The 12,738-nt window shown below is 40.3% G+C and overlaps 1 protein-coding gene across 5 annotated transcripts in view; it reads right to left on the bottom strand.

Annotated features, from left to right (window-relative positions):
• Positions 1-12,459, bottom strand: part of SIK2 (salt inducible kinase 2) — a 130,940-nt gene extending 118,481 nt beyond the window's left edge. For 4 of the 5 annotated variants that reach the window (XR_006272097.1, XM_043482594.1, XM_043482593.1 and 1 more), the window contains exon 1: positions 12,159-12,458. Coding sequence is in view for 4 of the 5 variants with exons in the window: in XM_043482594.1 (XP_043338529.1) it covers positions 12,159-12,293 (135 nt within the window). In the remaining variant the exon portion in view is untranslated. Of the gene's footprint in view, positions 1-12,158 lie in introns of all 5 variants that reach the window. The other variant, XM_043482591.1, reaches the window with a different exon arrangement.
• Between the last annotated feature and the right edge of the window lie 279 nt (positions 12,460-12,738).

The following is a 12,738-nucleotide window of genomic DNA, read 5'->3' as shown; positions in this document are numbered from 1 at the left end:
AGGCAGGAGACCCAGGTTCAATTCCTGGGTCAGGAAGATCTCCTGGACAAGGAAATGGCAACCCACTCCAGGATTCTTGCCTGGAAAATCCCATGGACAGAGAAGCCTGGTAGGCTAAAGTCCACGGGGTTGCAAAGAGTCAGACACAACTGAGCAACTTCACTTTCACTTATACGTTTGTCAATTCATTTAATTCCCTTCAGTTCAGTTCAGTCGCTCAGTCCTGTCTGATTCTTTGCGACCCCATGAATCACAGCACGCCAGGCCTCCCTGTCCATCACCAACTCCTCGAGCTTACTCAAACTCATGCCCATCGAGTCAGTGATGCCATCCAGCCATCTCATCCTCGGTCATCCCCTTCTCCTCCTGCCCCCAATCCCTCCCAGCATCAGGGTCTTTTCTAATGAGTCAACTCTTCCCACGAGGTGGCCAAAAAATTGGAGTTTCAGCTTCAGCATCAGTCCTTCCAATGAACACCCAGGACTGATCTCCTTTAGGATGGACTGGTTGGATCCTTGCAGTCCAAGGGACTCTCAAGAGTCTTCTCCAACACCACAGTTCAAAAGCATCAATTCTTTAGTGCTCAGCTTTCTTTATAGTCCAACTCTCACATCCATACATTACCACTGGAAAAACCACAGCCTTGACTAGATGGACCTTTGCTGGCAAAGTAATGTCTCTGCTTTTTAATATGCTATCTAGGTTGGTCATAACTTTCCTTCCAAGGAGTAAGTGTCTTTTACTTTCATGGCTGCAGTCACCATCTGCAGTGATTTTGAAGCCCCAAAAAATGAAGTCTGACACTGTTTCCACTGTTTCCCCATCTATTTCCCATGAAGTGATGGGACAAAATGCCATGATCTTAGTTTTCTGAATGTTGAGCTTTAAGCCAACTTTTTCACTCTCTTCTTTCACTTTCATCCAGAGGCTTTTTAGTTCCTCTTCACTTTCTGCCATAAGGGTGGTGTCATCTGCATATCTGAGGTTATTGATATTTCTCCCAGCAATCTTGATTCCAGCTTGTGCTTCTTCCAGCCCAGCGTTTCTCATGATGTACTCTGAATATAAGTTAAATAAGCAGGGTGACAATGTACAGCCTTGATGTACTCCTTTTCTATTTGGAACCAGTCTGTTGTTCCATGTCCAGTTCTAACTGTTGCTTCCTGACCTGCATACAGATTTCTCAAGAGGCAGGTCAGGTGGTCTGGTATTCTCATCTCTTTCCAAATTTTCCACAGTTTATTGTGATCCACACAGTCAAAGGCTTTGGCATAGTCAATAAAGCAGAAATAGATGTTTTTCTGGAACTCTCTTTGCTTTTTTGATGACCCAGTGGATGTTGGCAATTTGATCTCTGGTTCCTCTGCCTTTTCTAAACCAGCTTGAACATCTGGAAGTTCACAGTTCATGTATTGCTGAAGCCTGGCTTGGAGAATTTTTGAGCATTACTTTACTAGCGTGTGAGATGAGTGCAATTGTGTGGTAGTTTGAGCATTCTTTGGGATTGCCTTTCTTTGGGATTGGAATGAAAACTGACCTTTTCCAGTCCTGTGGCCACTGCTGAGTTTTCCAAATTTGCTGGCATATTGAGTGCAGCACTTTCCCAGCATCATCTTTCAGGATTTGAAAGAGCTCAACTGGAATTCCATCACCTCCACTAGCTTTGTTCATAGTGATGTTTCCTAAGGCCTACTTGACTTCACATTCCAGGATGTCTGGCTCTAGGTGAGTGATCACACCATCGTGATTGTCTGGGTCGTGAAGATCTTTTTTTGTACAGTTCTTCTGTGTATTCTTGCCACCTCCTCTTAATATCTTCTGCTTCTGTTAGGTCCATACCATTTCTGTCCTTTATCGAGCCCATCTTTGCATGAAATGTTTCCTTGGTATCTCTAACTTTCTTGAAGAGATCTCTAGTCTTTCCCATTCTGTTGATTTCCTTAATTCCCTTAGACTCCTGTTAATACAGTTAGCTCTTTCTTCTTCCCTTAACAGCTCTCTGTCCTGTGCTGTTAAAGTCCTACTGTAAGGTTTATTTCTTACCTTTCCTATTTCTATTTTGCTGTCCATAGCTTGTTGCCTAATTTGAATTAACTGTAACTCATAGAACTCAAGCTTCCCAAGAGAAGTGAGATTACTAAAATATAATGGGTAAAATTAAATTTATTGCCTAAGAAGAAAGGCGGTAGCTCCTTCTTTAGGCAGTAAAGTTTGCAGGTTTTGTGATAGTTTCATTATGTTTGGTGGAGAAGGCAATAAGGCAATACCCTAGTACTCTTGCCAGGAAAATCCCATGGCCGGAGGAGCCTGGTAGGCTGCAGTCCATGGGGTCGTAAAGAGTTGGACACGACTGAGCGACTTCACTTTCACTTTTCACTTTCATGCACTGGAGAAGGAAACGGCAGCCCACTCCAGTGTTCTTGCCTGGAGAATCCCAGGGATGGCGGAGTCTGGTGGGCTGCCGTCTATGGGGTTGCACAGAGTCGGACACGAGTGAAGCGACTTAGCAGCATCAGCAGCATTATGTTTGGTGGTATTTTATGTATTCCCATGATCAAAATATTCTAGAAAGTAAGAATGCTAGATGAGTGACTGATTAATACTGTACTTACTGTTAGGAACATTACTGGACCACCTCAAATCTAAATCTTTAAGGTGACCCCCTTCACCCAATTAACAGTATGACAGAATACAGTATTATCAGTTATTTTGGGTAACCTTGGGTAAAAGCTGTCAGATAAAAGGATAAGTATATATTTTAATATCCTCAATATTCATTAGGAAGGTAAGATGGAGGTTTACAGACATGTATATTTTGAAGAAAATTTCTTGCCCTACAATTTTTGGAGTGCATCTAGATATCAGCAGTCCCTCCCCAACAAAAAACTTTTATAATGAAATGGGTCATAAATATCTACTAAATAGAAAAAAAAATAAATAGAAAGGAATCATGTTTTCAAAAATTTTAGCATGATTATTGTCATTAAGAAATTTATTATATATAACATCTTGAGCATCATATTTAATGTTCAAGAAAAAGTTTAAATACTAAATACCAATTAAAGTAAGGTATTACCAAAAGAATATCTCCTTTTTGACACTCTTCTGGAATCTTAAGAGATAAGATAAATTTTATTTCATTTATTTCTCAATTTTTTGAAGTAATGGAACAAGCAGTACACTCATGAGTTGATGAAACTGAGGTTGAAAAGATATTCTACAAAGTTCTTAAAGCTCAAGTGAATTAATGGGGGAAAAAAAGTCACAGGCCTTCTAACTTCAAGTTCCATCTTTTCACTATTCATTGAGCGTATTATTCACACATTTATTGAGCACCTGCTGTATGCCTGGAATTATGCCTAGGATACAAAAATGAACAAGATCTGATTCCCACCCTCAAAGAACTTAATAGGTCTATGAGAAAAGGGGGAAGACATTTTGGAAAACAAATTTTATGAACAAACAAAAAAAATCTGCATTTGGGGATTTCCCCAATGTTGTATGAAATTCCGAATCTACAAAAGAGTTGTGCTCCACTAGTTCATTATAAAGGTTTTTAAGAACTTAGATTTCTGGGAACTTCCTTTCTGCATCCCTTCTCTACTTAGTTCCAAACATAGTACCAAGGACAAAATCTGCATGGTCAAAACACAGTCATGCAAGGAACTCTAAAAATCAAAGTATCTTTTCTATGTTGTTGCTCATCTAAATTGGGGCTTCCCCAGTAGCTCAGCAGTAAATAATCTGCCTGCAGTGCAGGAGACACAGATTCGATCCTTGGGTCAGGAAGATCCCCTGAAGAAGGAAATGGCAACCACTCCAATATTCTTTGGAAAAGATCCCAAGACTGGGGAAGACTGAGGGCAGAAGGAGGTGACATAGGATGAGATGTTTGGATGGCATCATCAACTCAATGGACATGAGTTTGAGCAAACTCTAGGAGATAGTGAAGGACAGGGAAGCTTGGTGTGCTGCAGTTCACGGGGTCACAAAGAGTAGGACATGACTGAGTGACTGAACAACAACCAGTATTCTTGCCTGGAGAAGCCCGTGGACAGAGGAGCCTGGTGGGCTATAGAACATGGGGTCGCATAGAGCTGGATAGGACTGAGCGACTGAGCGCTAATCCCTAATTATGCATGCAATATCTTTTTAAAAAACCTTCAGTGAATTTATACAGCAATAAAAAAATTAGTATTGCTTCTGTTGGGATACAAAAGTAAAGTTTTCTATGTAACTTTGGAAACTAGGATAATTACTATCAACTAAATCTCATGTAAAGCAGCAACACTGGATATTCAATCTCATAAACAGGGAAATGTATATACATCTAACAAAATGTTATATGACAACTAAATCTCAAAAACTATTTTTCATTTATTGATAAAGATGAAAAAGTGAACACCCTTGCGAGCTAATGTTCAATGAGATGGTATACTGCTAGTAGGAACATGAAATTGATTATAATTTTTCTGTAAGGTAATCTGGCAGTCTTTACCAAGAACCTTAAAAATCATCCATCCTATTTAGAAATTATCTGCAGGAAATAATCTGAAATGATGATCAAGATTTATGTGTCAATATATTCAAGAGTATTGTTTATAAAAGGCAGAAACAATAATTGGGAAATCATTACATGACTTATGGTATATTATGACTATTACATAGCTTTTAAAATAGTTCCTTTTAACAATATGAAGAATGATGAGACTAAAATATTAAATAAAAAATGAGAATATCAGTGCAGTTTTAACACAAAGTGTACATAGAAAAAGACCAATAAAAACTAGATATAAATATGATGAAAATGTTATCAGTGGGTGAAAAATCATGATTTTATTTTCCTGATTTACTTTTCAGTGCAATTTTTCTTCAATGAGCGTGAATTACTTTTCTAATTAGAAAAAATGAAAAGTGAAATAGTTGTATTTATTATACAGGCTAACTTCTCCATCTGTGAAATATTGGTCATTTTCATTTTCTTGTTTTCTAAGTTCTCTATAAATGGCTATATTATTTAATAAGATTTTAATCGTAATTATGAAGAAAAATGTTTCCAACAAGATTAAGTTAAAAAAACATGGAAAAAAAAAACAAACATGTAAACATAACAACTATGTAAAATACAAATTTGCAAGAAGACAGAGGATTAAATATAAGATCAGAAATGAAATAGTGTTCAGCTGATGAATAAAAGGGATTTTTTTCATTTTTCAAAATGTAATTTAATGGTAAGAGTTCACTTTCTGATACTTTAAAAAAATGATTTCACTTCTCATAGAAGATATATTAATTTTTTGCACTTAAAGAAACCACACACCAAACTGGTTTTGGGGGACTTTACAAAGAAGTTATACAATAAAGTTATTCTTCTAATGAAAAATCAGAAGGCATGAATAAATGTTTGCTGTCTCAGGTAACATCTGCTTCAGTGTTATTTACTACTGACACACTAATTATACATTGTTCTTCTGAAATACCAAGTAGCAAAATCCTTACCATATAGTGAGACCTTTGAAATTAAAACATAAGCACACTTTTCAAGCTCACACATCAAACCACAGGTAGAATCTGAACATACCAGTCTACCATTTGATTGAATAGTGACTGTGATTGAGTGGTCTACAATGAAACGGTTTCTGAAAACAACAAAAGTCAGTAGTAAATGGAGTTCTCCAGTTACCCTTTAAGAATAAATACATTTAACTTTTTTCCCAATTTAAAATTTGACTTGTAATAAACACATACTCCTTGACCCAAGAATTCCACTGCTATGGGATTATTCTGAGGAAATAATCAGATAGATGCACAAAGATGTATGTAACATGATTGTTTTCTGAAATGCTATTTTAGAAAGAGAAATAGCAAGAGAGAGGAATGATCTAAATGTTCAACAGGAATTTATTAAAATAAAATAGACTGTCAAATTCAAGGATACTATTTAACCATGCTTTAGACATTTTTCTGTAACCTTGGGGAAATGTTAACAAACATATTAAGTAAAAAACACAGATTTTATGTATAGGTGACATCAATTTTATTACGTATGTATAAAATATGTGTGAATAGCTAAGAGGATATGAACCAAATATTAAGTGGCTGTCTCTTGGTCTGGATGGTGGAATTAAAATAAGAATATTTTTATTTTCTTCTTCAAGTTTTTCAACAATGTCTACAAAGAACATGTAAATATTTTGTAATTGGGGAAAAACACATAAATACCATGCTTACTTTGAAAAAGAAAAAACAAATTTTAGCATCAATTTTCAGTTTAATTCATCCAAGATTCATCTCTTAACCTGTTTAAAGGATTTTTAAAATGAAAAGTTTCTGATGAAATTCCCAAATGTAACTGTCTTTCATTCTTGTAATTATCTCAAACTGGATATATGGGCTTTTTCTCTTTGAAGGGCGGGAAAGCACTGTCCACAAATGTCCTGTATAAAGAACTTTTACCTAAATAACATATTTCAAATATATGGAAGTGGAAGGTAGAAGAGGTACATTAAAGAGGAAAGAAAGAAATCTTAATGAATTTCTGGAACCCATTTGGTTCCAAGGAAGTGAATTTGCCATCAGCATTGGCCATGAATCAAATATCATCATGTGAATCCAGGAATCAAGGCCAGTTTCAGTTATTTCCAAATAAATGTTTTCTTAATTGCCTGAGACAGAATTTCCCAGTGGAATTAAAAGCAGAATGCGTTAAATTCTGGTAAGCATTTCTACAGAATATGAACATTTATACAACTTATTTTCCACATTTGTCCCCTCTTTCGCTCCCAAAGAACAGATCATTTTGAACAATACTTTGCAGAATAAACATGTCAAATTTTACTTGTCTGGGTACCAAGAAACTAGAGAACAATTTCAAGCAAAACATATATGTTCCATGAAAAATCTAATTTTTATTTCAACACACAATTAAAGAGCATACATAGACTTAGTTACAAACATTAGTGATTAAGTTATTTGGTAACAATTCCTCTTGTTGAACATAGTATAGCTGCTTCTTGACATCTGGAATATTTCACAGAACAAGATTAATAATATCAAGATTACAGAGAGGAGTCTTAAAATTTTAAAGCAAAATATAAAACTCAAATGTATTAAAAAAACTGAATTATCCTCTTCAAGAAATTCCATACTCAGGGAGTAATATGCTCTTCTCTTGTATCTACCTTTGCTCTAAAAATGCAATTTTGTACTTTAACTATTTGGAAAGCTTTAAAAATACTTACATTTTAAGGTAGTACTTAGTCTACAAATTATGCCTAAATATAAAAGCCCCCAAGCACACAAAGAATTGTTTTCAGTGAAAAAAAAAAATTGTTTTCAGTCTTCCAATGTCCTTGCTATCACTTTTATATTCCAGATTTTTAAAATAAGTAATACCTGCATGCCATTTCAATAAAGTAATTTTCAGAACCTGTATGAAATATATTTAAGATCCCATGGACCACACATTTAAAGGCTCTTTAGCCAAGCAAAACAAGAGGTGTGGTATTGCTGCTGCTGTTGCTAAGTCGCTTCAGTCGTGTCCGACTCTGTGCGACCCCATAGACAGCAGCCCACCAGGCTTGCCCGTCCCTGGGATTCTCCAGGCAAGAACACTGGAGTGGGTTGCCATTTCCTTCTCCAGCGCATGAGGAAAAATGAAAGCGAAGTCACTCAGTAGTGTCCAACTCTTAGCGACCCCATGGACTGCAGCCTACCAGGCTCCTCCGTCCATGGGATTTTCCAGGCGAGAGTACTGGAGTGGGGTGCCATTGCCTTCCCCAGTATGGTATTGAGCAAAACAATTATCTATTACAGAAATGGTCTGAAAATAACTAATGATGGTTATCTTTGGGTGGTAATATTATGGTTTATTCTTTTTATTTAGCTACACTTCTTAAAATGTTTGATAACAAACATGATAGATTTGATAACAGAAATACATTATTTTTTAATGTAAAAATAATACCTTCTCACTTGGTAATTTCCCTTCTAGGAGTTTACCTCCAATCACTCCTTCCTAAAATAACTGAGAATGCAGATACAGAGTTATATACATAAAAATACACTGCAAGTTATTGCTTGTAAATGAAAACTTAAACCTGTATAATGGTAAATAAGAAAACTGTTAAGTACAACAGGCTTCATCCACAAGGAAGAACACTATGCAGCTATTAAACAAGTTTAAGGGGCTTCCCTGGTGGCTCAGTGATGAAGCCAATGAAGTGCCAACAAAGGAGACACGGGTTCGATCCCTGATCCCGGAAGATCCCTCATGCCGCGGAGCAACTAAGCCAGGGTGCAACAGCTCTGGAGCCTGTGTTATAGAGAGCCTGGGAACTGCACCTGCTGAGTCCGTGTGCTGTGACTGCTGAAGCCCCCACGCCCCAGAGCCTGTACTCCGCAGTAAGGGAAGCCACCGCAATGAGAGGCCCACACACTGCGCCCCTGCTCCCTGCAAACCGAGAGAGCCCGTGCAGCAATGAAGATCCAGCACAGTCAAAAAGAAAGAAAAAACTAAATGTTAAGATGTTTAATAAAGTTATACATAAGAAGCAAAATGTTGAGGCTATAATGATAAGTGGAAAAAAGGATACAGTTTATATAAGTGTATCTACCATGTGATGTCATCTATGGAAAAAATGCATTAAAAAAAGACTAGAGGGAAATATGCCATAATGTTAATGATTTATTTCTATGGAGGGAGGAATTACACATGTACTTTTTTGTGTACTATATTCTTTATATTTTCTACAGTAAGACTATATTCATTTAACAGTAAGAGACAAAAATATTGAAGGGCACAAATGACTTTTCTGAAATCTTACTTGATGGCCAATAAAAGACAAAAAAAACTAGTCATACGCTTAGTTAGAAGGAAAAAGTTCTTTACTAGTGCAGTATTAATAAAATATACTTCTCAAGGACACTCAAAGCATAGCAAACTAGCAACCATGACTGCCTAAAATAGTTTAATAGTCTAAATGCTACTATTCTTTTCCATTATGCTAATTTTATAAAATTAGCTACTCTAATTCATAAATCACAAACCAATACTACAAAGCTTTTATGAAGTAGCATACTAAGAAGCTGGGTTCTATCACCACCTGCCTTCCCTTTTGTGTGTAAAATTTACACAGAGATCTAACATGAGAACACTGCTTCAGATGATGATGCAATTGTATTTCTTAAACAATGTCAAGCTACTTGATAGATTAGACCAAAATGAAGATCTCTCTTGTCAACTGATTTTTTATTCCACCTAAAAAGCAAACAGTCTTGGATATCCCAAGCTCTGTAAAAACACATCATTTTGGAGATACGAAACAAGAGACAGAGAAAAGTCAATTAAAAAAAGGGGGGGGGCCCAACTGCTCATTACTTAAATATTTAAATTAAACCCTAAAAATTGCCTGATGTTCAAATTTCAGAAAAAAGACCTCTACATTTTAAAACACACAAACTTACATTGATGATAGTGCATACTATATTGAAGAAACTTTTCTAAGCAGTAAGTATAATCATGATATTTTGCCAATATTGTTCTTTATGCCATATTAATTGTTCTCGCTGTAATTAGTATGTTCAGCAATGAGAAACTCAAACGATGTTAAATAACACTTTAAAGTTTCTACTATCCATATTATAATATCTGAGGAAGTTGTGCTTACCAAAGATAAACATTCAGTGAATAAAAACAACAAATACTGCTTTAAAAATCCTCATTAACAAATAGCATACTACAGTAAGAAACAACTGTATCTGTGCTAAGTAATTCTTAAGACAAATTACCACAAAAGTTCACAGAGTAACTTTATGAAACTTGAGATTTACAGGAACTTTTCTCTTCATTAATGCCTTGCTGTTTCCCTCACTCCTCTTATCTGTAACACCTCCAGTTACACCAAATTACCACACACACACTCACCCATCTTAAACTTCACACATTATTCTTTTTATACGTTAAGAACACCTTCTTTAGAAAAAGCAACAGTAGATGGGTTCTATGTACTAGAAAGTTAGCTTTTACCTGAAATGATTTTACAAATGTAAACTATGCACACAGTTGAGGATCTGAGCTTTTACGTGAAATGATTTTACAAATGTAAACCACGCACACAGTTCAGGATCTGAGTGCTCTTTCTTGATCTGACCTGTGCCTTCAATTACAAATGCCTTGATCTCACCGATAGCCAAACCATGATACTACTCCACACTGCCCCCTAGCTCTACAAGAGAGATCAGTTTAAAAGTAACACGGTTTGAGATGACAACCTCAAGAAAAAGTGTCAGTCACTTATAGCTCTACTTAAGTAATTCTTAAGTAGATACTATATACTACATACTAATAAGTAACAGCTGACAAATCTTTCAACTAACACTGATAAGAACTGATGAGAAAAAAATAATATGAGCTGATGGGCTTGGAATTCAACCACTAAACAATCGAGTTCGAAAGTTCTGTAGAAGCTCTTCCTAACTATGAAATCTGTTTAGTTTTTGGAGTCGTTAAGCAAGGACTTATACAAAAATACACATTAAAAATGTCTTCTTTTCATGTAACTAAAGGGCAAACAGCATGGCATTAAGCCATGTTTCCTTAGAGGAATGCAATCAATTTCTTCGTTTTAAAAAATACTGGGATCAGATTAAGTAATCTCACTACAGTCACATTATTTACATTAAAAACTTAAATTGCTAACTCTAGTAATTTTGTGAGAGGAAAATTTGTGACCTTGGCCCTGATGCTAAAAAAAAAAAAACAAGAAAAATGGTCGGAATTCGGCTGCCTCAGTCAGGATCAGCAGGGCAAGACGAAAAATGAGGATGACACAATGACATATGCCCCTTCTTTTTGGAAACGGACTTCTTCACAGTAAGCAAAACTTCTAAGAACAACAGCTACAAAAATCACTCAAGTTTTCCGTTCACCTTACACAGCCATTCTGAAAAAGAATCCTGCTATTTCATATCCAAACTCTGGTACCCTCGCACTAACAAGGAGAAACGCTGAACAGGATGAAAAGTGGAAAGGGAAAAAAGAAAAAGAAAAAAAAAAAGGAAAGGATGAAACTCCAGAACAACTACAACGACGCAGAGTACGTCAAAAACACAAGGTTTTATTCTAAAGAATGGTTTTGTTTCTACCGTTTTTCTAAAGTATTTAATTTGCACGTCTTAAAATAGAGACCCTGAGGAGAGCAGCTTGAGGCGGTGAAAGGAAGGGGAGGCGGGTTAGGTAAGAAGAGAGACTTGCGAGAAAATATGTGCGGTGCGTGAGAATGTGCGATGGAGGGCGGGGGGGGAGATGCTCGCTTCCCCGTCAGGAAGCAGCCGAGGGCTTTTAGAAGAGACAGGTAGAATCTGACGCGGCTTAAGGAACGCGTATTCACCGCCAGAACGCACCCCTGGTAAAGAAATCACCTAGCATAAGAAAGGCCAACCCCACCAACTGTGCGAATGCCCAGATGACCATTTTAACCGGCTCTATTGTCTGGAGTACTAAGGTGGAAATGCCTCAGGCACGAGATCCAGCGAGCCTGACACTAGGTCAGAGATACTGTCTAGCACCAGGAGCGGAGAGAAGATGGGACCGTGGCGCTCCGGGCATTCCCGGCCCTCGGGGCCCCCTTCCTCGAGCGGCCAGGGAGGGGGCGGCGCGGTTCCCCCGGAGCCTCGCGGAGCCCCGTCCGGGGCGTCGGGGCGCAGGCGGTCCCCTCGGCCGGGCTGGCGACGCCTCTCACCGCGCAGCCCAGGAGCGCGGAGACTTCCCCTCCCACCCCACCCCCAGCTGAAAGCCGGGAAGACGCGGAACTTGGGCTCCGGAGCGGAGGCCCACAGCCCAGGTCACGGCCACGGGTGCGAGGCTCTGGGCGAAATTCCGGGGGGGCCCCAGGGGTGGCCCAGAGAAGGCAAAGCGCCTGGCGGCCCGGCTCTCCAAATCGGACGACACCCGGGTCCGGGCGACGCGGCCCCGGTCCCCGTGGCGCTCGCCGACCCCTGGAGCTCCCCGGGTCCTCACACTCCCAGGCCCTCTCGTCTGAGCCGGTGACCCGGCCTCTCGGAGCTGCCCAGGCCCCCTGCGGCAGCCGCCCCTCTTGGCCAATAGCTCGTCTCCCGAACCCTCGCCTCGGACGCTCCCGCCGAGCCCCGGGCCGCACCTCCGTCCTGGTGATCCGGTGTCGCCCCAGCTTCACCACGGCGAAGTTGCCCTTGCCCAGCGTGCCCTCGATTTCGTAGAACCCCACCCGGACCGGCCCGCGCTGCAAGTGCCTCGGGCCATCCGCCATGACCATGCTGGGCCCCGCTGCGAGGCACGGCGGACTGGAGCGCGGACTGGCCGGCTGGCGGGCGGACTGGCGGGCGGGCGGGCTGCGCGGCTCCGCTCGGGCGACGGCGGCTCCGCTCTCTCCTGCGCTCCGTCCCTCCCGCTCCGCAGGGCCCAGCCAGGCGCGCGCCGCCGCTGACGTGCGCCGACGTCAGGGGGCCGGGACAGAGGGGCGGGGGCGGGACCGGGCCTCGATTGGTCACCATGGCGACCGGAGCCCCGCCGACGTCGGCGGCGGGCGGCCGCGAGGGAGGGCGGCTGGGCGGGGCCTGGACGGCGCGTTCCTTCCGGGCTCCTGCGCCCTCCGAGCTCGCGGCCGCCTCGCTGAGGAGCGGGGCGGGGTAGCCGCCTGGCCCGCCCCGCTCCTCGGCCACCCTGACGAAGGGTAAGAGCGAGCCCTGGTGGGCGGCGCG

The sequence above is a fragment of the Cervus canadensis genome, chromosome 11, assembly GCF_019320065.1.
Source record: "Cervus canadensis isolate Bull #8, Minnesota chromosome 11, ASM1932006v1, whole genome shotgun sequence".
Lineage (NCBI taxonomy): Eukaryota > Metazoa > Chordata > Mammalia > Artiodactyla > Cervidae > Cervus > Cervus canadensis.
The sequence above is the reverse complement of the archived record's forward strand: the minus strand, read 5'-3'. Positions and strand labels throughout refer to the sequence as shown.